This window comes from Capricornis sumatraensis, chromosome 3 (assembly GCF_032405125.1).
Source record: "Capricornis sumatraensis isolate serow.1 chromosome 3, serow.2, whole genome shotgun sequence".
In the NCBI taxonomy this organism is placed as follows: Eukaryota; Metazoa; Chordata; class Mammalia; order Artiodactyla; family Bovidae; genus Capricornis; species Capricornis sumatraensis.
In genome coordinates this window covers 106,737,366-106,762,599 of record NC_091071.1, presented here as the reverse complement: position 1 = coordinate 106,762,599, position 25,234 = coordinate 106,737,366, and the positions used below count along the sequence as shown (strand labels likewise).

Here is a 25,234-nt window from a genome sequence, read left to right as displayed (position 1 = left end):
TTGATATTTCCCCTGGCAATGTTGATTCCAGCTTGTGCTTCATCCTGCCCGGTATTTCACTTGATGTACTTTGTTCTTGTATTCGCTGAAAATTGCCAGTCGGGTCCAGAAATTTGATCAGACTCATTTAGATCCCTTTGGCAAGACTACCAGTGCTGTTACATTCTTCAATCAGCACACTCCTAATATCTGGTTTCTTTTTGTGGTGTTGATATTCAGTGCCTCGATCCTTTAATTCATTGATACTCTTAACTCTTCATTTCTTCATTTTTAAGTTGTAATATTTTTTATAATGAAATGCTGTGATTCATGTACTATTTGGACACTTGCTGGTACAAGTTTATATGGGAAAGGTAGGATAAATACTTGATTCTTGCCCCGTGTTTACCGCCTTTGTTGAGATAAAATCCCCACACTGTGCTTCACCTTTTGAAAGTGTACAGTTCAGTGGGTTTTGTGTACGTTCATGAAGTTGTGTGCATCAATTTAAGAAATTGTTATTACCCCAAAAAGAAACCCCACATCCTTTAGCCATCTCTTCCCATTCTTCCCCCAGGCCTATTGGACAGCCTCTATAAATGGAATCATTCAGTCTGTGATCCCTTGTGACCTCTTTTACTTAGTACATGATGTTTTCAGGGTTCATCTGTGTTGTACTGTGTATCAGTACTTAATTTATTTTTCATGCTGAACTACCATTATACTACATTTTGTATGTATATTCATCAGCTGATGGACATTTGTGCTGTTTCTGCTTTTTGGCTGTTTTATTACCACTATGAACGTTTATGTGTGTTTTGTGTTTCCACATAAATGTTTTGAAACCAGAACCATGTTTTGGTTGCCCTTGTATTTTCCCAGGAGTAGAATTGCCAGAGTGTATATAATTCCATACCCATATAATCTGGGATAGTTTCCTCAAATATTTTATTATAACAAGATATTTCAGGTTCATCTTGTACTCTTCCTTTTAATCTTCATTCATGCTTAGTTCTGCAGGTAACTTTATTTGTATTGTTCACTTGAAAGTGAAAGTATTGGTCGCTCACTCCAACCCTCTGCAACCTCAATAGCCCGTCCAGGCTCCTCTGTCCATGGAATTCTCCAGACAAGAATACTGGAGCAGGTAGCCATTCCCTTCTCCAGGGGGTCTTCCCAGCCTAGAGATTGAACCCAGGTCTCCCGTATTGCAGGGAGATTCTTTACCATCTGAGCCACCAGGGAAGTATTGTTCACTGAGAGCTGAAAATATTAGTCACTCACTTGGGTCCTACTCTGCGACCCCATGGACTGTAGCCTGCCGGGCTCGTTTGTCCACGGGACTTTACAGGCGGGAATGCTGGAGTGGGTTGCTGTTTCCTCCTCCAGGGGATCTTCCTGACCCAGGGATCGAACCCAGGTCTCCTGCATTGCATGCGGGTTCTTTACTGTCTGAGCCTCTGGTTGCTTATGTTGAAATCTCTGAGTCATTTGTTTAAAGTTCTCTTAAATATCATGGAAACAGTATTGTCTGAATTCTTGCATGATAATAGTTTGTGCCCTTTATACCCATGGTCAATTTGGGGATGTAAAATACTTGGCTCTTGCTTTCTTTTCTTGAGTATCTTAAATTTATGTAAACTTTTTCCTTTCCTGGTATAAAGCATTGCTGGCAGTTTGGGTGGTGATCTAATTTTCTTTCTTTCTTTTTTTTTTTTTTTTTTGCCTAAGTAGCCCAGGAGTTTATTTTTCCCTTTAAAATCAGTAATCTCAGTACAGTGTGTTTTTGTGTTGGTTGTTCTAGGTTGATATGATCAGGTGTGTGATGTGCTCTTTGAATATGTGATTTCATATCCTTTTTACTTAGATTTTATGTTACGAATTGATTTTTTACTGTCTGTCTGGAGGTGAGTTAGCTTTTTGGTGTTTTTTAATTGTGGTAAAATATAGCACAAATGTGACATTTAAGCCATTTTTAAACTGTATTAGTTCGGTGGCATTAAGTACATTCACATTGTTGTGTAGCCATCACCACCATCCATCCATCTCTAGAACTTTATTATCTTCACAAACTGAAACCATTCATTAATCAAACTTCACATGTCTTCTTTCCCTCAGCAACCACCATTCTACTTTGTCTATGAATTTCACTCTTTTTGGTACCTCTTATAAGTGGCCTCTTAAAATATTTGAACTTTTGTGTCTGGCTTATTTCACTTTACATAATGTTTTCAAGATTTGTCTTTCTTGTAGCATGTGTCAGAATTCCCTTCCTTTGCTAAAGCTGAGTATGTACCACAAATTGTATTACAATTTGTTGATCCATTTTAATCTGTTAATGGGCAGATGTATAGCTATTATAAACATGAGTGTACAAATTACTTGATTCCTTACTATCAGGACTTTGGGGTATGTACCCAGATACACAATTACTGAATCACATTATAATTGTTTCAGTGTTTTGAGAAACTGCCATCCTGTTTTCCCCAGCACCAGCACCATCTCATGTTCTAGCTAGTAATGCACACAGATGCTAGCTTCACATCCTCTAAGGCTTACCCTTGTCTGGTTTTCTGATAATAACCATCCTCATGGGTGTGAAGTGATTGAAGTTTTGATTTACAATTTTCTGGTGACTACTGACATTGGACACCTTTTCATGTGTTTATTGGCCATTTATATGTATTCTTTGGGGAAACATCTATTCAAGTCCTTTGTCCATATTTTAGTTGGGTGTTGTTACTGTATATGAGTTCTTCATATACTCTGAATATTAATCCATTATCAGATATATGATTTGCAAGTATTTTCTCCTGTAGGCCAACTTCTCTTGTTTTCCTGATGCACAAAAGTCTTTAACTTTGATGATGTGCAGATTACCTATTTTTCTTTTGTTGCTTGTGCTTTTGGTATCATACCCAAGTAATCATTGCCAAATCCAGAATTATGAAATAATTCCCTTCATCTTCTAAGTTTTAGTTCTTATATTTAGGTCTTTGGTCCATTGTGAGTTAATTTTTGTGTATAGTATAAGGTAAAGGTCTCATTTTTTCATGCAAGTATTCCATTTTCTTAAATTGTTTTGTTGCTGTTTTGGCCGCCCTGGGTCTTCATTGCTTTTGTGGAAGTTTCTCTTGTTGGAGAGCACAGGCTCTAGATGCGTGGGTTTCAGTAGTTGCAGCTGCTGCTGCTGCTAAGTAGCTTCAGTCCTGTCCGACTCTGTGCGACCCCACGGACTGCAGCCTCCCAGGCTCCTCCGTCCATGGGATTTTTCAGGCAAGAGGACTGGAGTGGGGTGCCATTGCCTTCTCCGAGTCGCAGCACGAGGGCTCAGTAGTTGTAGTGCTTAGCTGCTGCAGGGCATGTGAAGTCCTTCCAGACCAGGGATCGAACCCATGTCCCCTGCGTTGGCAAGTGGATTCTTACCCACTGTGCCATGAGGGAAGTCCCTGAAGCACTTATTTCTAGCATGATTTTTGACGCTACGGGACAACTCTTATAGTTTTTTTCTTACAATGTCTTTGTATGACCTAGATAATTTTTATCGAACTCTTGAGAGCTTTAATAAGTAGATGTGCTTCAGGGGAGCTTTTCTAACTTCACTGTCCTTTGTATAGTATTCAGAAATGTAGCAGGTTTCTTTTTCTGTTCTGGAATCCTTTTTCTGTGAGTCTTTGCTGAAGCTGCACCATTACCATTTTTCCTTAACTATAGACATAGTCCCAAATTATAAGCTGCAATACCTAGAACTAGTTGGATATTTATTAATGAAGCATCTTCAAGGCACAGAAAATAGTTAATTCTAGTCTTAGGGGACAGGGAGTGTTGGGGCAGTTAAGGGATATGGGAGAAATAGCCTCACCAGCCTGTGGGACCTAAAGATGAAACCTAAAAGTATATTAGAACAAGCTTGTTGATAATGTATTAACAAATAGAAAACAGACTTGGAGTTCTTTGCTTCTGTTAGGGCTTTTTTTGGATTAGGAGATTGAAGAGTAACAAAATGACCATGGCTCTTTCTTAAATACAAATGTATGCACAAAGTTTATGCAGTAAATTAATTACTTAAAGAATAAAGACAAAAATGATTTATTTGAAACTGATGGTGATATAACCATTTTTGGTGACTTAACAATCACCTAAGCTTTTTGTTAATGCAGACTGACCTTGCCTCAACTATCAAGGATGAAGCCAGCAATGAGAGTGAGGAATGTCAGCAGCGAGAGCATCATGAGCAGGCGGGGGAGACAGTGGCCAGGAATGGGCTGGAGGAGGATAGAGAAGGGAGGGAGTCAGACTGAGAGGGAGAAATCAAAACATACAAAGGAATAGAAAAAGAGAAGTGTGGAAAAACAATTGGAGCGAGAAGAGAAAAGAGTTACAAGTGTAATCATTAAAGTAAAACCAGGTGTCATCATTTCAGTATTTGAATCTGTTTATTATAATCGTTAAATAGTTAGGACTGCAGTGATCCCTTTAAAGAACTGAGTTTGTACAAGGAAGAAGATGAGCAAGAAAGGAGGGAATTTTAAAGAGCATGTTAAATCACTTTTTAAATTTAAAATCAACAGTAAAAATACACAACTGTTTTATTTTGCAACATAGTACACTTAATCTTAGCCAAAAGGCCTAGAAGCAATATAGTAATAATAATATTTGAGGCTTAATACACAGCTGTGGTTTTATTTTGCAACATAGTACACTCAATCTTAGCCAAAAGGCTGAGAAGGGGTGTAGTAATAATATTTGAGTCATATTAACTGTGAGGCAGTATTCCAAGTGCTTTACATATATTGATTCCTTTCATCCTCAGCACAACTTTATAAGCAGATACTGTTTCTCCATTTTACAGATGCAGAAACTGAACCACAAAGAAAATAAGTAATTTTCCTAGGCTAGTCAGATAACAGAGCCAGGATTCCACTGAGACAGTCTGACTACTATGCGACAGCTGGCGTCATCACCTCCACCTTCCCCTCTCCATCATTTGTATGGTATATTTCTGTAGAAATTTGTCTTGTTTTGAGAATGTAATATCCCCGTGAAATAGTTGTACATCTGCTAGAGTGACAAACTCTGGACACTATTGAAAGATCAATTTTTATTACCTTTAGTTAGAGTACCTTGAGAAAGTTTATTAAACTAGGTACCAGAGCACAAAAGATGGATAGTACATGGTCCCTGTCCCCAGTAAACTGAATCTCAGTGTGTAATTGGTCATGTGAACCAGCCAAGTGTCTACTCCAATATTGGTATAAATTCTTTGACTTTGAACCAAGTTTGGTAATGAATGTTTGTTGCCTTCAGAAGTGTGTTCACCGTTAAAAGCCACAGACCAACTAGAAATATTATTACTTAAACTTTTGGAGTTATTTTCATTTTAGTAAGCCATACAACAAAATCAGCTTTTCATACGAAAAGCAGTAGTACCTAGTGTAATTACCTTCCTTAGTCATCCTTAAAGCCTCACATGGATATTCACTAAGTATTTATCTACAAAGGTGTTTTGTTTTGTTTTGTTTTTATGGCCCTGATGGAGTAAGATGTTTGCAGGCAGTAGAGGAGGAAATCTAAGTGGAGTTAGTGGATTTTACCAGAAACTTTGAAAGAGTGTTGGGTATTAGTGTTGCTTGAAGGAGAATGAGACTTGAACGCTATTTAGAGGGAGAACAAAAAGACTTCTGTTAGGCATGTGGGTAAATAAACAAGGAACCTACCCTGAAGATCAATGTTAAGCTCCTCAAATGCTTTTTTTATTTTTGTAGAATTTTAGAATCATTCACTAGTATGCGTATTGTGATTCCATTGAGACTATCTTCTAAGGTGAAGAGCTGTGTGACTTGAAAGTTCTTCTTGATACCAAGGTTTACAAAAAGTCTGAAGAGGATGGAGCTGTTACTAGGAGTCCTAAGAGAGTTTTACCAAGAAAAACTCACTGGAGATTTTCAGAAGTGCCTTTTAGGAAAGTTAAGAGAAATTATCTGGCAGTTAGGCAAACAGTTTATTAAGTTCAGCCTAATTTGACTTTTCACTTGAGGCTCTATGCTTCATTCTTCGACAGATAGTTCTGACATTTGAATTTTGGTGTAGCCATTCCCCTTTTAGACATGAATGAGATAATAAATGAGAGATTGTGGGAAAGTGAAAGTATATTCACTTTATTGTTTCTTGCATTTCATACCTTGGCATTGGCTCTTAGATTTTTATTATGACATTTGGAATACTGTGAACTTAATGTTGGTGTCTTTATGTGGATTTTCCACATGTCATTAAGTGTTGTGAACAGCAGCTGCACAATGCTAGATAATGGGAACACAAATGAATAATTTAGTCTCTGTGTTCAAGCTGCTTCTAGACTGGTAGGGCAGGCAAATATAATAAATCAGAAGTTAGAATACAGTATAAGTACAATGGCAGAGGAATATACTGTTTCCTTTTGAATAAAGAAGAGCATTTCGCTCTGATTCCAGAAGTTGGGAGGATGTGATCTTTTGAGGTAAGCTGTTAAATAGCAAAGGAATTAATCAAACTAGGTAACAGTGGTAAGAAATTTTCAGTATGTAGAAAAAATGACAGAACAGATGGAAGATAATTGTCTACTTTCAGTTATCTTATACTTTTTACAATTTAGAAAACCCCCTGCCCTGGATCACTGCTATATAACTGATATTTCAAGAATACTGACTAATTTTGATATTGCTTGACTAAATCAGCATTCTCAAGTTTTTAAGCCTGCCTTGTCGTTTTAATTTTAAATGACTGAAATAAATTGAAAGTCCAAGGTGGAATTATTCAGTCTATTTAAGGTAACATTATTTTTGGTTGTTTAGAGCCAAACTCACTTAATTTTAGTTCTGTTTTAAAGATTTTTATGTGGAAGACAACTTCATGAAGTCTTTTTTACTCCATTTACTTATCTGCAAATGCAGTTGGATTAGAGAAGGCCCCTGTCAAAGCCAAAATCCAAGGATTAAGTTTTATGTCTTAGGAGTGATATTTGTAAGTTGTTTGAAGAGCTGTCAGAAGAAAGGGTCCATCTTCCCTATATCAAGTTTTCTCTTTATTTTGACTACCCAAAACATGTAATGGGATTTATGCCCTCCTTTCTCCTCACGTCCTTCTGTTGGTATTGTTTCTGTGTAGGGATTGATTACCCGTCTCCACACAATTAGATGTTCATCTCTTAAAAAATAATGTACCTAAATCTTGACATTTAGAAATGATCCTTTCATGACCGATTTCTTGTATGGAATCTTAGAATGTTACTTCTAGTAACATTTAACATATGCCAGTTTTCTGACTCAGCAATTATTTGGTTTAGTACTAACTTTTTAGATAAATAATTGCTCAAAATGGTGTTCTCTTAGTCAATATCTCTATAGTGCTATGTTCTTACATTTCTGTTTGCAGTAGATAACTTACTAAAGGTAAAACAAATTGATGATTTCTTCGTCTCCAATTGGCAAGGTTTCTACGCTATTGGTTTGTCTTACATGAATTTTCAAGGTATTTTTAATATTGCTTTATTGAAGTTACGGAGAAATTAAGTAGCAGTTCCATGTTCAGAATCCTATAATTTTGTCTAGGAGATTTCTTTTTCTCTCTTAAGTAAGAGGGTATAGCTCTTAACCAAACAATGACGCATTGATTAAAAGAGTACCAGTGAGTGGTGACTGCCTCAAAAGAGGGAAAAATCTGACTATACTTTACCACTTTTTTTTTCTTTACTTTCTTCCTTCCTTTCTTTTTAAAGAGGTTTGGCTTTATTATTTTGCTTTAGTTTTTTCCTCTGCCTCCCCAGTGTGCATTGTTATTTAAACTTTCTTTTAAAGTGTAAGTCTTTTCCTTTTAGATTTCTACTTGCAAAGCAAGTAAAACAGATTTTATAGACTGAAGTAACAAGTTATATCTAATGAATAACTTTCTAAAAACTTACATCAATCTTGTCATAGCCCAGCTTCAGTTCATACTGTAAATATTACATTCCTTTTTTGCATCCCCCTCTTAGAAAGTAGAAGGTGTTCCCAAAATGTGTGTTTTTAAATCACCAAATTTTGTCTTCTCTGCAGATGATATCACCTACTGCATTATTCTTGGCTGCAAAAGTAGAAGAACAGGCTCGAAAACTTGAACATGTTATCAAAGTAGCACATGCTTGTCTTCATCCCCTAGAGCCACTGCTGGATACTAAATGTGATGTATGTAAAAATTCGTTGTTTTGAGTTCTCTTTGTAAATTTGAAACCTTTTCATCGTTTAGACCTAATAAAAATGTAATTCAATTAGTGTTGCTGCCCCGTGCTGCTTATTTCTGTTATCACTTAGGAAGGTAAATACCAGGAAGTGATCTGACAGAAACACATTTCATGTTATGTTTGTGAGGTTTTTGTCTTTCTGAATCATTTAAGTCCTTGATTCACAGGTACTCTTAAGTGTTTCATTTTCTGTTTATTCTCACAGCAAATCAATGATACACGTAGAAGGGACATCATCTCATCTTTGGATGTCTTAAATACATCTATAAGACCATAGATAGATTTTTTTTTAAATTGTCAGCAAATGTAGGAATAGAAAAATCTCTGGATTTATCTCTAGACCAGTAATTAGTCTTTTTACAAAAGTGTTCTATTATCAATACATATATGCTGCTGCTGCTTTTCTCTGATACATAAAGATGCATTTTACTATGCTTACATGAGTGGCATTTCAAAAATATTTTTATTTTCCTAAAATAGTCTGGAGGGGGGGAAAAAAAAGTAATACTAGTTTCCAAACAGCTTGTTCCTCATCAACATTTCAATAGGTCTAGTTTCAAATCCCCATTTTTAAGTCTTCTGATGTCTTAAAACAGAAGCTATAGCATTCTGGGCTTTTGAAATCCTTTTTCTAGCACTCCTATGTAATTGAATTGCTTTATCAAGAACTTTTAACTATTGAATGACTACCAGTATTCAGTTCGATTTGGATCAAGTTTAAGGTCCAGATTAAATATATCTGATTCTATTAGTGACAAGTATTTATCCTACATGTTGGATTTAAGAGACTAAAATATTAATGTGGCCATTCAGTATAGTGAATATGAGATTATTTAAAATTATTTCTTGTAGTTTCTATTAACTTTACGAACTCAGAATTATTTCTTGTGATTACTTAGGGTATTGTTTAAATAATAGAAAAGACTGTTTTAAAATGAAACTCAGTGATCTTCTCAAAGTGGGCATTAATAAAATTAAAGGTGCTTTCACTCTGAGTTTAGCAGTATGTCCTTACATAAATGAATATTTATATATAATATGGTTTTCTTATCACCCTAGTCATTTGTCATGATGTAAAAATGAGATGGCAGAAAATTTTTCATACCTTTTCTTCCCTGAGTGATTACACTTGAATGATTTAGTGAAGCTGAGGAAAAAGAGTCTCTATTTTTGTCCCCGCAGGTGTTCAGTACATTGTTTCTGTGTTTTATAGCTTAAAAAAAAATTTTTTTTTTAATCTAAGGGTATGAGGGTTTGTTTTGATTTTGTCTTTTCTGAAGAGAAAAAGTTATTCTAAAAAATAACTCACTGACCAACTGTGGAAGTCAAGGAATTAATACATGAAGTATCCTGTAGTGAGCTGATGAGCCTTTTGTTTAAAGGCCAGTTTGAATTTGATCTTTCTTGAGTTGGTGCTTCCTATCCTTAATGGGACTCGAAGTGCCAATGCCTAGGTAAAGTTTTACCTTACAGACTGGAGATCTCTTTGTTTTCAGTTAATCTACCCTCTTTTGTATTATTAGCCTTAGATTGGTTTTGTTTTGTTTTGCTTTAACATTTCTTATAATAGAAGTAACTGAATCTGTTTATCACAGAAATAGGTTTTATCTGTCACCCTCAGTTCATCTTCATATTTCCGAAAGATTTTGTTGGAGTTTGTAATGGATCTGTGATTTAATCTTAAGAGACTTAACATTACTGTGGTCTAGCTATGTTATGTTTATTAAACTTTTTGATGTTATTTTTACCTGGCAGACTTATCTTCAACAGACTCAAGAACTGGTTTTACTTGAAACCATAATGCTACAAACCCTAGGTATGTACTTACGTCAAGTATTGTTTGTGTATGTGTTGATCAGTGCAATATTCTAAATAAAGGAACAGATTTCTGAAATAATTTTATCATTGAAGAAAGTTTCAATTTTATCATTGAAGAAAATACAGCTTGGAGCCAGAGTAGTAGTGCTTGGTTCTGAGGAAACCATTTTTAAAATTTTAATTTCATTTAGCATTTAATTGAATGGTCAACATAGCTTTCAGTGTGATTTCTCATATTTTCAGATAGTTAAAAGACTCTGGTTCATTCTGGATTTGCATTGGGTAATAAAATGGTCCTTTAGGGCTGTCGCATATGATTATAATGTTATAAACATCCGAGGCAGTCCTGCTATGCTAGAGCTTATGAATATATCACATCATTTTAAATATGACAGTAATTTGAGTGTCCATCATCCTTGTCTAAAAGTTAATCGTCTATAAGATTTGTGCAACTTAAATCATCTCTGAAGATCATTTATTCTAATCTTTTACTTTACTCATGAGGAGATTGAGCTTTAAGCAGGTATGGACTGTGTAAAGTCATGTATTACTTCTGGAAGGACCTAGCAGAGTGTCATGGGAAGAATATAGGCTTTATTGAGATCTGCACTTAAATATATACTCTTTATTTACTTTGTAAACTTGGTCATAGTTCCTTTACTTTTATCCTGTGTGTGCAAGGTGGAATAATAATTCTGCTTTAACACTGTGAATTTGAAGATGGAAGATATTTTTAATTGCCACATAGTGTTTCATAAATAATCATTGTTTATTATTAGTTGTTTTTATCTTATTTATACTCAATTCCCAGATGTTGAATAGAAGTCATAATTGTAGCTTTCCATTATGACAGATTTTTTTTTTATTACATAAGTAGGTTGTTTGAAACACATATAACTTCTTGAAGGTTTTTATAATATAAAAAGAAAAATGAAAGTGAGAATCTGGATGCAATTAAACAAGAAAAATAAAAGTGAAAATCTTTTTATTCTCTCCAAATCTAGTGATTTAGCATGTTACTGTTACTATATAAATCTGAGATTTGACAAATATTCATATAATGAAAGTTGAAGGGGAAAACATTTTTAAAAGTTATTTTATCATAAAATCCATCATATTCACATTACTGATGACAGATTTCTTAAACAGAATGAACAGCATTATTTTAAGGGGAACATTAGAATTTACAAGATACAACTCATGGCTAAAGTGTAATTTTTGCAAGTTTAATAACAAATATGAATAGACCACACAATAACTTTGAAAATCGAGATTACCTGCTTATTGCAATATTATTCCTTTACTACTTCTCATGGCACTATACAACGACCTCCACTTCTAAGAAAGGAAAAGGAGAAACTATGCCCTACCTACAGGGTTCACTTGCCTTAACAGTTTTTTTATTATTAATAATAAGATGTAATTACAAGCTAACTGATTGAAACTCTTTTATCTAAGGTACACTGAGAAAATAAGAGGACTGTATCATTTAAAAGATCACCTCTCCCACTGTGGCCCAAAGATTATATTTATGAAAAATGTTCTTCTCACATCTTCTGAAAGAAGGAGTTGGAATATACTTAAGAAATATGTTACATAGTTGAATTCCCTGCTTAAATTGTGGGGCTGCTTTAATAATTGTCATGATTGTAGTTTGTAACTTAAGGATAATCTCAAACTAATTGTAATTCAGAATTTTGAATAAATACTATTTATCTCTAAGTAACTTTTTCAGTTTTCGTAATTGGAATGCTTTTCGAGATATTACTTCTATGATTGAAGGTATAATAAGCATGTCAGTGATGAGAAACTAACTTTTGATTTTTTTTAATAATGAAAAATTCATAATTACAGTTGTGTGATGAGTGGGATTTCTCAGGCAAGTATTGTACTGGTATAAGTGATTGGGAAAAAGAGTGCTTTTCATTTCAGGTTTTGAGATCACCATTGAACACCCACACACAGATGTGGTGAAATGTACCCAGTTAGTAAGAGGTAAGTGATCTTTGAAACTTTTAAATTACCAATGCTGCTTCTTGTCTATATTTGAAATGACTGCTGTTTTGTTCTCCTAGCTTTTGGGGGGTTTTATTATAAAATGACAAGAAATGTCAGTTTGAAGCATTATGTTTCAGTGTTCTACACCTGCCTGTTCATCTGCTTCTGTATTTGGTCCTTACTGGTGAATTAACTTCCTTTAAATTTAGGTGAGAGTCTCTTTTCACTAAAAAAATAATAATTAGAGAGCTTCCAAATACTAGAACTCTTTATTTTGGGCTATACTCATCCCATTTCAGTTAATATTTTAAGATGTGGGCCATTTAACATATAGGTGGAGGAGATAGTATTAATTTCCAATTTATATCAAACTTCATTGACTTCTTGAAAACCGATTACAGTTTTTGAATTTGGAGGTCACCTTCACATCTTTCAGATAAAAATTGCCTTTAGATTTGTCATTTTAGGGAATGTTAAGGCCTGTGTTTATTTGGCCAAAATTGATTTAAGTTCTTTAGCCTTACTAAAAGTGGCTTCCTTTTTGTGTATAATACATAACAGCATGTGATATACCTATTAAACAGTTTATAAACAAGAGTACAAAGTTTTGTACTGTTTCTTTACTCCTTATAAAGCATGTGGTGTATGTTTTTCTACTCTTGTTAATGAATCCTATATATCATTGTATCTCTAGAAATAAGTTTTCACACAGATGCATGCTGTACTACTTTTCCTTTCCTGTTTACCGTTTGAAGTGGTATGCACTTGTCACTTGGAACTTTTAGTGTGCCTTTTTCTGTTACTTCTTTTTGAAAATGAAATTTTGCGATTTTATTCCTTTACCACTAGACTTCTTTAGGTTTGTTCTAAACAAAATGGGTAAGACTTTTGAAAGCCTTGTTTCTAGTGTTTACCTGAATGTTCTCTTATTTTATTCATTCTAAATTGAATTCATTTTATCCCTAGGTAGGATTTTATTTTGTTAATGGCTACATTTAAAAAAAAAAAAAACTATTGTCTGATAACTGAGTTGTCATTGTTAAGAAATGGACTTGGATTTTTTTTTTAATCTAAGAGCAGATGTTACTTATATTTAATTATGGTTCCTATTCATGGTTATATGTTTTGTAGCACTTTCTCATCCTTAGTATTACAGCATAGTATAGAATTGTATGGATAAACTAGTGTAGACATGGAATTAAGAAATAAAGCTTTAGAGAAGTTTTGTTTCCCTGGAAACTTGAAAGGTTGAGCTGTTTTGTTTGAATAATGGAGAGGCACTTAATTTGCCCTAAGTTGAGCTTAGCAAAGAAAGATGTTGAAGAAAGATATTAAATATAGATTAAGAAATATACACACACACTTAGTAGAAAATGAAACTGAATTTTCAGCCTGGTATTGTGAAATTTGAGTCAGCTTCTCTTAAATCCTGTCTAAAGAAGCTAGAGAGATTAAAGTCCATTTATTTTGCAGAACTGAATAGTAATATATAAACATTCACAAAATCTGTAAATTGGATATATCATCCAAAGCAAAATATTTAAATGATTTTTTTGTTACTGTTATTAATGTTTAAAATGTGACGAATTCTTAAATTTTTGTAAAAATCTCGTTTAATGTCATTTTTGTCTGACATTTACAAGTAACTATAATTTGCGTCTTTAGTCCATTTTTAAAATGTTCTTTCATGTTTGGTATATAATTTTTTCCTTTGCCCTAAAACCACTATAAGCTAACAAAAGAACATTTTTCTCTGTCGAAATGACTTTTAATAGGTTACTGAATTTACATATATTCTGAGGTGAAGAGTGCAATGGCAATTTAAAATTATTTTTACTTATCTATATATTTTGATTCTTTTGTGGGGTGGGGGTGGGGGTGGGGGTAAATTGTTTGATTTCTCTGAAGTTCTCCCATACCCCCCATATCTGGAGATGAGAAAGTTATTATGCTCTTTGCTGCAAAATTGGCTAATGTCATTTTACAGGGACCTTTCATTTCTGTGATTTCTCCTTCCCTCTCCACCAGGAAAGAATGCCTTACTTAAGTCACAATGCCTCCAAGACATCCGATGCTTTGACACTTCCTTAGCACAGCTCTGCTAAGCCCAAATCCCTTTTGTAAACCTTTATGTTGATGATCCATGGGGCAGCGGGGAATTACACGTGCCACGAATAAAACTAGGAGAGGGCAAGGAACTTGAGTCCTGTTAGAGTGGGGTGAGTGGAGGTGAATTAATCGTAGGTGAGAAGAGGGGAAAGGTATGTCAGTGATAATGAATGTAACTGGGGGAGAAAGGGAAACTGTAGCAAAGGCATCCCTGTTGGGAAGAATAAGAAGTAGAAGAAGGGAGATGGGGGCTGTTTTCAATGCCAGTGTCTTAAGAAACTGGTTCTTAAAAATTGCTTTTCTGTTGAGGACCAATATTGAAGTATCCTGATTCCCTCTAAAGTACTTATATCTTTTCTAAAGTTATCATTAATTGGATTATATAATTTAAAAATGATTACAGTGGTTTCTCTACATCCTTGTGATGTTTTTAGGTTGTTTATTCTGTTGATGCTTAGTAACATGATGAAAAACTGAGCAGGTTGTCCTCTCTGAGTTTGGGGGTTGGGGGTTTATTTTTGATTTTTGTTTTTTGTTTTGTTTTTTTGGTGGAAGTACTTAAACCAACTTAAATGTGATGACTGAGGATTAAGTCTGGCAGGCAACTCTTTGTATTTTGTATTAGACTTCAAAATCTTTTCTTCTTCTTCTTCTTTTTTTTTTTTTAAATCCAGGAGAATGCTTTATTGCAACTTTTAGCTGACTAGATGCTTAACTTAGTAACAAGTTTAGCCCTTGTAACTGGCTAGCTAAAAGCAAATCGGCTTGTTTCTCAGATCTTTGGGGGATAGCAAGAAACATTTGAGTGAATGTTGTTGAAGATTTTCAGTAGTATAGAAAATGATGGCGCTCTTGTGATATTTGTAAGTAGTAAGTAAAATTTACTTTTTGTGTACAAATCTTTGAAGTTTTTGTTGTGTTGAGAACTTTTTGATGGTAGCATGTTAAAGCTGATAGTATTGTCTTCGTTTTTTTTTTTCTTTTCTTACAGCAAGCAAGGATTTGGCACAGACATCCTATTTCATGGCTACCAACAGGTTGTTATCCTGACCCTCTTTGTTGCACTGTTGTAGCACACTATAGCTTCCTTTAATGCAGGGCCCCCTCAATGTGTCTCTCACCCTTGTTGCAGCAGGAGACTGGACCATCTACTGTGGTGGTACCTTCCTGTCTGCTTGCGGTGTATTGTACAAGGGACTTTTGGCACAGAGGGGTTAAATGCACAATGTGAAGTGTAGTGGTGCTTTCTGGTGACATATTCTCGATTTGTGAGTGCATAAGTCTAAAATTGGTAGCCTGAATAGCAGCTAAAGATTACAAAGAGCTAAACTTAACCTAGAAATTCGAGCAACTTGGTAAGTATAAAGCTATTTCTAGTTTACAATTATAGTTAAATGACAATTTTTAAAAATTTCACTTTGATCCTATATTAACTTTAATCATTAAAGTTTTTTAATAAATAAAATTTATATAACTTGGGTTTTTTTTTTCCAGATAATACCCACCAGTAGTAGATTAGTAGTAGTCACATCCTATCAGTGCCTTGATTTGCATAAGTGTAATTTTTACTTAAACGTTCAGTACTTTCTCTAAAGAACAGTATGGGTTTGTGCTTGACCAGTAGACATTTTCATCAGTTCTGAAATTGAACTGGAAGAATAGTTTTAAAAGCCTTTCATATCTAATATATAATTTTGTTCTGGATTGATTATAATAATGATTTAAATTTGTTTTTTTTAATGAGTCATTGGGGAGGAGTGGACTAAACCAGCTTTATGTGGTCCTTAATTTCTTGTGATACTGTTATGTTTTGTTTAAAACTTTGAATTGCCAAAAAAGCCAGTATATTTTCTTAGGTATATATTGTTGGGATTTAACCTCTGTCCCTAGAAATACTGAACAACAAGGCAAGAACCACTTAAATTTAAAATTTGGGTTAGAAAAAGCTAGCTGTGACATGTTGCAAGTGCAGTGTTTGGCATGTCATGGAAGGAGAGAGGTAGTATTTTTGTAGATTTAGCAGCATTGGGCCTTGAAGCTATTCAGCAAAAGGTAAGTTTTCTCTGTGGCTTTGCTGAGAAGATAGTTTTACCTAAATAAGTGTTAAATATATGAGTTACTTCAGAATGAATGAATGTTAAGCCACATGGAATGGTAGAATCCCTGATTATAATTATAATGTGGTATTGAAATTACCTTGTCAGTTGTACAGTTTTCTGCTTTTTTCTTTATTCTACCATGACATTACAAAAGAAACAAAAATACCACCGAAAAAAGTTTTAAGTCATTTTACTTACGTATAATAATTACTGGAAATGTACTGTCTTCCTCTACTTTTATAAAGAAATAGTTGTAATTTAGATGTAAAAACAAAGTTTAGAAATACTGATATATTAGTATTAGTAATATTAATAATATACTCTGGGAAGTAAGAGTATGAAAACATTGATAATCTATATGGGTTTTTAGTGTTTGAGTTTTTGTGACTGTAGTCATAAAAAGTATCATAATGTTAGCTTTTAATTTTATAAAATAAGGTTTTGTACTCTAGACTTAAAAAAGAAAACTTAAATAATTTTGTTTTTCCTCTAATCTTATTGGTAAATGTTTTTCTTTGTTTTACATATTTGAATTTCTATGACTCTTCGTTCCAAATCTGCTCTACAACAGTCTGCATCTTACAACCTTCTGTCTTCAGTATAAACCAACAGTGATAGCATGTGTATGCATTCATTTGGCTTGCAAATGGTCGAATTGGGAGATTCCTGTGTCAACTGATGGAAAACATTGGTGGGAATATGTGGATCCTACAGTTACTCTGGAATTACTAGATGGTAAGTGGAGAAAATCTTTTTGTTACAACAGAATATTTTCTTACTTTTTATCATGGATTAAACATTCTGTCTGCTTCTGTATAGGTTTTAAAAAATATTGAGTTCCCATATATTCATGGTCAGTTGAACAGTTTTGGCCAGTCCAGGATCCTCCTTCACCCTGTAGTTACTTGATGCCAATCCCAGGTATCATTTCATCTACTGGTATTTCCTCTTTTGAAAAGATAAAAAATCTTTTAAAACATAGTTCTAACAATTTGGCAATAGGATTTAAAAGTACAGTTACATGATCACATGAAGAGGATGAGAATAAATTCATTAGCCTAAAGGGGGGAAAAATGAACATATTATTAACCACTACTCAATATCTAAAACCCTTTCATGACTTTTCAAAGAAATATGATTTAATATAATGCTGCAGGTTGATAATACAGGCATACATAATTTTAAAGTATACTAATTTTGTCGGGTTTAAAATGTATAAACACAAAGTCATGTATTAACTTACTGTAGAAGATGTGAAGCAGTAAGCTAATGGTATTTTCATGGTAATATTCCTTGTTCTGTTGTTCTGCTGGTGATAAAGTGCGTCATTGTTGCCATGCATTAATAAGTATGAATTGACAAGGAAAAATTGGGAGTATAAGTTCTATAAATTATGAATCTGGCATTTGGGGGTCTCCTGAAAGGAAATTTTTCTGGCAGGCCAGAGGTAGAATATCTTTGCAGATTAAGACATTTTAACCAGGGACTATAGATTACAGAAAGGAAATAGATAACACTTCTTAGATCTAAACTGATATGTTAGGTTTTCAGCTTCTTTTTGTGTGCTTTCCCCAGCTTCCTTTACAAAATTGAAACTGATGAGAAAACTGGATTTATAGGACATCTGTTACGTAAAAGTGAGAGACCCCTAAGGCTTTGGAATGTGGTTTTCCATTAATATCTCAGATGCTTCTTCAAGGTAGAAATTTATTTAAGGGTCTGCACCCTTTTCTGTGAAGGGCCAAGTAGTAACTGTTTTAGGGTTTGTGGGCTATACTGTCTGTGCAACAAGACAACTCTGCCACCAGAGCTAGAAAGCAACCACAGGCAACTATTTATTTTCCCATTTGTGACTTGAAATTATCTGTGCCACCATCTTATTTTAGCAGTCAACAGGTAAGATAAAATAGTTGTCTTATCTATTGATAGATATGATAAGATATAAATAAGATTAAAACTTAATAGAAATAGTTTCTATACGTGTCTCTAAAATAAAGTTTATAGAAAGCAAATAATCTGCCTTTTATCCTGCTCTTAAATTGTAGGTAAAGTCTTTTTTGACACAACACGAGCCATCTAAATATCTCTTTGCTTCTATTCTGAAAAAGCTCAAGTTCACATTCATTTGAATATTGAATAGGAATCTTGGACACTTAACACATTGAAAATTTCAACATATTATGTAGCAGCCTTTTCTCTATTTTGATTACATTAAAAAGTAACAAAATTTCAGATGTTAAGAGTATCTGAATTTTACATTTAATGACTGTCACCAGAACAACATTGATTGTGTTTGGCCTACCTATAAGAGGGTTGTGGCGGGGCGGTTATTGATTAATAACAAACCCTCATGTGTTTTTTATAATGTGAATTTTCCTGAAGCTGAATCAGAATGATTTATTGTTAATTTTGGACCCAGGGGGATTATGTATCTGCTAGATTTACTACTATGTCCAAGTAGAAAAGTGGTCTTTTTTTTTTTTTTTAATGAAGAAGTGGTAGTATAGGCATTAGATCTTTTTTTCATCTAAACTGAATCAAAAAGCTCCTGAGACTTTAGCAGGAACTAGTTGTCACAGATTATGAGCACATAATGATGCCAAATTTTTATCAGTCTCTTTATACTAAATTGGCATTAATAATACTACATGACATTCTCATTTGATATTATTAATACTTGTGTTGAGAGTGGCCAGTAACTTTATTAATAACACTATTTTTCTATGGAGTTGAAAACTAGAATTCATCTTAACCATACCACTTTGGAAAAGTGAATCATCTCTTATTTCATTATAATCCTAAATTTAAGAAGAAAGATCATAGAAATGTGACCAGGGTGGTTTACTGAAATGTTAATAATGTGTTGATTGCTAGGAAGTTACAAGTATAGGTAAAGAAGTTTTTTCATTTTAACTTTGAAATGGTTTTAAATTTAAAGAAACTGTGAAATGGTACAAAGTCTGTGCTGTTATACCCTGTACCCAGTTTCTCTAATATTAGCATCTTACAGAATAATAACATCTAAGATCCCATGTTCCATTTAGTTGCCATGCCCCCCTTTAATCTCTTCCAATCTGTGGTAATTTTTCAATCTTTTCTTTCATGTCCTTAACACTTTGAAGAATAATAGTCAGTTATTTTATAAAATGTTCCTCAATTAGAGTTTGTCTGATGTTTTCCCATTGTTAAATTGAGGTTTTACATTTTGGGCAAGAATACCACAGAAATGAGTTGTCCTACTCAGTGCATTTCATCAAGGTATATCAAGTTGATATGTTTTATTGCTGGTAATGCTAGTCATGATCACTTGGTTAGGGTCGTAAAGTTACTAATTTTCTCTTTGTAATTAATATCTTGATTATACAGATACTCTCTTTTTTCCTTAAACTTTTGGGCACTGATTGTAAAGAATCTAATGATGGACCTTCCCCACCACAATTATTCCTGATGTTTGCCTGATAGCAGTTTTCTGTTTGGGAGCAATTTTTTAAATGTGACTAAATTTTTCAGAGATTCTAAGTAAGCATTTAAAATCAGGGAGATGTGGGAGGAGGGGTTTTTGTTTGATTATTTTTGTTTGTTTGTTTTGGTTTTTTTTTTTTAATCAAAAAAATTTTTTTTAAGATTCTTCTTTGAAAATACCAGTTCACAAGCTGTGTGTACTTCTGTATGTGCTGATGGTTGAATTAGGAAGGTGGTCATGAAGTAGATGAACTCTTGTGCTTTCTTTTTAATATTGCCCACTTGAGAGAATTCTAAATCTAAAGGCACCTTCTAAGTTTTAAATTTAAATTTTATTTTTAGAGCTAACACATGAGTTTCTACAAATATTGGAGAAAACGCCTAGTAGGTTGAAGAAGATTCGATACTGGAGGGTAAGAGAATTGACAGGGTTTATCAGAACATCAATTTGCTAATAATTTGAATTTTTATGGTTAAATATTCTTATTTCTAATATTTGAAGTAATTACAGTGTATCATAAGCTATATGCACTCATAATTTATCCAACTACTGTGTCCAGTAGACTTTGCTATAAATATGGATTTCTTATTCTCATAGTGATTACTGTGGAAATAGTATCCTCACTTTACAAGAAGGGGAATTAAAGCTAGACAAGTTAAATTCCTCTCTCAGATGCTGGGCTGGAATTTATTCAGTATCTAATTTAAAGCCAGTGCTTTCACTATATATAGTCTTATTTTATGGCTCTAAATAAGATGTTTGTTTACTGGCAATAAAGTCCAACCCCAGGTGATTTTATTTTCATAGATTTAATATAGAATTTTTATAAGCAAATAAATTTCTATTAAATTCCTTTGCTGTCATTGTTTCTTTTGTGTTTTATTTAAATAGGCTAACCAGGCAGCTGGGAAACCAAAAGTAGATGGACAAGTATCAGAAACGCCTCTTCTGGGTTCATCTTTGGTCCAGAATTCCATGTTAGTAGATAGTGTTACTGGTGTGCCTACCAAACCAAGTTTTCAGAAACCATCTACATCAGCTTTCCCTGCACCAGTACCTCTAAATTCAGGAAATATTTCTGTTCAAGACAGCCATGCATCTGATAATTTGTCAATGCTAGCAACAGGAATGCCAAGTACCTCATATGGTTTGTCATCACACCAAGAATGGCCTCAGCATCAAGAGTCGGCAAGGACAGAACAGATATATTCACAGAAACAGGAAACATCTTTGTCTGGTAGCCAGTACAACATCAACTTCAAGCAGGGACCTTCTGTATCATTGCATTCAGGATTACATCACAGACCTGACAAAATTTCTGATCATTCTTCTGTTAAGCAAGATTATACTCATAAAGCAGGGAGCAGTAAACACCACGGGCCAATTTCTGCTACTCCTGGAGTAATTCCTCAGAAAATGTCTTTAGATAAATATAGAGAAAAACGTAAGCTAGAAAGCCTTGATCTGGATGCAAGGGATCATTATATAGCTGCCCAGGTAGAACAGCAACACAAACATGTACAGTCTCAGGCAGCCAGCAGCAGTTCTGTGACTTCTCCCATTAAAATGAAAATTCCCATTACAAATGCTGAAAAACCTGAAAAATACATGGCAGAGAAGAAGGAAAAGAGTGGATCATTAAAATTACGGATTCCAATACCACCCACTGATAAAAGTGTCAGTAAAGAAGAACTGAAAATGAAAATAAAAGTTTCTTCCTCAGAAAGACACAGCTCTTCTGATGAAGGCAGTGGGAAGAGCAAGCATTCCAGCCCACATATTAGCAGGGACCATAAGGAGAAGCACAAGGAGCATCCTTCCAACCGCCACCACCCCAGCAGTCACAAGCATTCCCACTCATACAGTGGCAGCAGCAGTGGTGGCAGTAAACACAGTGCTGACGGGATACCGCCCACTGTTCTGAGGAGTCCTGTTGGCCTGAGCAGTGATGGCATTTCCTCTAGTTCCAGCTCTTCAAGGAAGAAGCTGCATATCAATGATGCATCTCACAACCATCACTCCAAAATGAGCAAAAGTTCCAAAAGTTCAGGTAGTTCATCTAGTTCTTCCTCCTCTGTTAAGCAGTATATATCCTCTCACAACTCTGTTTTTAACCATCCCTTACCCCCTCCTCCCCCTGTCACATACCAGGTGGGCTACGGACATCTCAGCACCCTCGTGAAACTGGACAAGAAGCCAGTGGAGACCAACGGTCCTGATGTCAATCACGAGTACAGTACAAACAGCCAGCATATGGACTACAAAGACACATTCGACATGCTGGACTCGCTGTTAAGTGCCCAAGGAATGAACATGTAATCATTTCTTTAGGTCAATTTTTCCTTTTCTTTTTTAAGTTAAAAATTGTTAGAATGAAAAACTTCCTCCTGATCTAGCAGTGGTAACACCTGCTGTTACTACCACTGCTTCAGTATTTGTAAGTGCTGCTTTATTCTTCATTCTGAAAAGAAGAGATTATAGTAAACAAGTCTTTATCTCCACATATGATAGTGTTATAAATACTGCAAAAGCATGGAAGGTGCAAAACTCAGTATTTCTACAGTTGCAGCTAAGAACATTAGGGTGAATGGCTGGCTGCTTCTAGGAATATAAGATGCCTCAAGCATTCGTTTATTTATAATTTGAATACTGTAGCTATTTTTTGTTGTTGCTTGGCTTTTGAATGAGTGTAAATTGTTTTCTTTTGTGTATTTATACTTGTATGTATGATTTGCATGTTTCACTGATAAAGGGATAAAACAGTATACTGACAACTGTTTACAAGAAGGTGGAGAAAAATGTACATACATTTTTGTATGTTTAGATATTACCATAAATACTCAGGATTGGAGCTGCTTGTAAGTATAACAATATACAGAATAACTTTATTTTATCTTGTCAGAGTCCATCACTAATCTAAAACAAAGGTGGCACTTTTTCATGTTAACCTTAAACTCTAGGCCTTACTGGAAGCCACTGAAGGGGGACACTTCACTACCGGATGGGTATGCAGTGCCACAGATGGTTGTTTTCTCCATGAGGCACTGATTCTGCCTTCAGAGGTTCTGACCAGACTGGCTGCTGAAAGAGCCCCTGAATTTCTGAAGGCTTGAAGAGGAAAAAATAAAGTTTACATACTCTTGATGTGAAGTGCATTTAAGTGTTTGTTGGCTTGTTGCAGTACTATAAACACAGAGATGTTAATAATGGTTATGTAGATTACTGTGATTTGAAAACTAAATTCACAAAAACTTACATTAGTGCAGAATTAGTAAGTTTTTTTCTTAAATAAAGAACTTTAACACTACATATTTTAACCATAAACAGAATCGCTTTTCCTTTGGCATTCAGAATGACACCATGTTCTTAAACATACCCCTCCCTTGAAGTGTGTTTGTGTGTGATGCCATATTTCTTTTTCAGGTAAATGCAGTCTTCCTTATAAAAATGAAATTAAACCTATTGCTCTCTCAGTTGTTTTATATTCTAACAATAAATAAACAAAAAAGGTCACTGACTGTGCATTGTACCTGTATTTATATCTTACGGTTGTTAACAGGAAGCTCTCTGAGGGGAAGAAAAAAGGTAAGCCTCCAGATAAAACAGCTAGTGGAGGTTTTCCATTTGTTTGCACATCTCAGTATATTCCTGTTGAGGTCAAGTTTGCACAGTCTTCTGACTTCTGAGCAAATGATAGACTTTAACTTGTTTAAAATTTGTCTTAAATGCCAGTAACGTGGCTCCGGTTTATCAGCTAATCTTCAATTCTGTGGTAAATCTTTGAGCTGTTGAGTATCTTTGAGATGGGTTGAATTCAACTTCTGTTGAACTGAAAACTGTCTTAATTTTTTCCTCTATGTATATGAATTATTTTTGTTACAAAGCCACTGATATGTGCACAATTGTAATTTTACTCAAGTATGTTGCAGTTGTAAATATTAGAGTTTAATCTTGTGCTCTACTTTTATTTAGCAATTACCTGATTTGCCAATAGCTTTATAATTTTTTTTAAGATAATTATTCATTATTTCGTCAATGTTATTTGAATTTAGGATACTAAGAGTCTCTTTCTAGGGACTTTGCTTAGCTAGCATGTCCTAACTTTGTTCTTGTCTTGCATAACTTTAGTAATCTTTGTCATTACATGTAACTTTGTTGCTCTGTATGGCATATTATTGTATCCATAAACATGGTAATTTTGATGCAGTTATACTTTTACAGTGGTACATAATCCAAGGACTAGTATAGAATTAAGAGTGCAAGATGAGGGAGGGAAGGGTTTTTTTTGTTCTTGGTAATTTAGATGTGAAACCTCTACGGAGCTATCATGTGAAATGATACTGGGTGGTTGTGCTACTGTATAATGGGGATGATAATACCAGGAATTTTAATAAGATTTTGTAAAGAATATCCAGAAAAGTAGTGAACTTATTTTCAGTATGACATAGAAAACAATGTGAATATTTAAGGTCTGTGACTATACTTAAACTTCACTAAGAATTTGCAGAATTGTTTTGAGATGTGAGAATAAAGGTAATTTTGTTGAATTTTTTGGTGCTAATGATGGACAGTTAAAAAGGTAGCTAGTGTATATTGTTATGGGGAAGTACTTATTAGTTACTTCCAAAATTGATAATGCTATGTATTCACTTTTCACTCTGTAAATGTAATTCTTTACAATGACTTTATTTATTAAAGGGCAGACAGTTGTAATTTTTACAGGGTTGTGTGAGCTATTCAAACTCTAACTTCTAAACAGGATATTAGCTTCTAAAACCACAGTGGGGATAAAATATGGAAATTCTTTTAAGTTTCATTTCCATTAAATGAGAACCCTTATAATTCATATTGCCATGAATTTGACCATCTCGTTTGCATAAAATAGTTCATCAGCCTGGTCCCAGTAGGCTCAACCAAAGAAAAAGACTCCAATGAATGGACATTATTACTGAGTCTTCTTGTAAGTAGCCATAAATAAACCAAAATAGTATCAAATTTAGGTATGAAATTCCACATGTGCAAAGTACTGTTAAGGTGATACATTTTTGATGAGATTTTTTAAAATATTTGAACTATTAAAAACCGTTATCTTTAAACATCCTATAAAAGAGTGATTCATTTTGCAGTTGTGTTTTCCTTAGATCAGAGATCATTGATTTGTTACCTTTATGCAGAAGCACATTACATAGAAAGGCTTTACTTCTACCTCTTTGAACTAATTTTTTGATGCTGAGCTGTGCCCCTAAATATTTGCCTTAGCTGTTTTAAAATACACTGTTTTCAGAACCAAAGCAAAGGAATGGTTTTTTCACAGAAACATTCTCAGAGGCAGACATTATCCCAGAAAACCGGTCGTAGCATCTTTTAGTGGTAAGACCTTGCAAAGTGTCCTAGTTCCTTTTTTTTTTTTCTTTAATAAATGCTGAGGTTCATTTTTTGTTGCAGGTATTTAAATACTGAAAAGTCATGTAGTCACCCCAAGGTTTATCTTTGAAAACAGTACAAGTGCATCTA

The 25,234-nt window shown here is 34.3% G+C and overlaps 1 protein-coding gene across 4 annotated transcripts in view; it reads left to right on the top strand.

The window, feature by feature from the left end:
- CCNT2 (cyclin T2) overlaps positions 1 to 24,801 on the top strand; it is a 33,983-nt gene extending 9,182 nt beyond the window's left edge. For 2 of the 4 annotated variants that reach the window (XM_068967209.1, XM_068967210.1), the window contains exons 3-9: positions 8,049 to 8,177; positions 9,989 to 10,049; positions 11,984 to 12,046; positions 15,150 to 15,195; positions 16,829 to 16,992; positions 20,062 to 20,132; positions 20,612 to 24,801. In XM_068967209.1, the coding sequence (XP_068823310.1) occupies positions 8,049 to 8,177; positions 9,989 to 10,049; positions 11,984 to 12,046; positions 15,150 to 15,195; positions 16,829 to 16,992; positions 20,062 to 20,132; positions 20,612 to 22,039 (1,962 nt within the window). In that variant the 3' untranslated portion in view covers positions 22,040 to 24,801. Of the gene's footprint in view, positions 1 to 8,048; positions 8,178 to 9,988; positions 10,050 to 11,983; positions 12,047 to 14,967; positions 15,029 to 15,149; positions 15,196 to 16,828; positions 16,993 to 20,061; positions 20,133 to 20,611 lie in introns of those variants that run through there. The other 2 variants (XM_068967211.1, XM_068967212.1) reach the window with 2 other exon arrangements.
- The last annotated feature ends 433 nt before the right edge of the window (positions 24,802 to 25,234 follow it).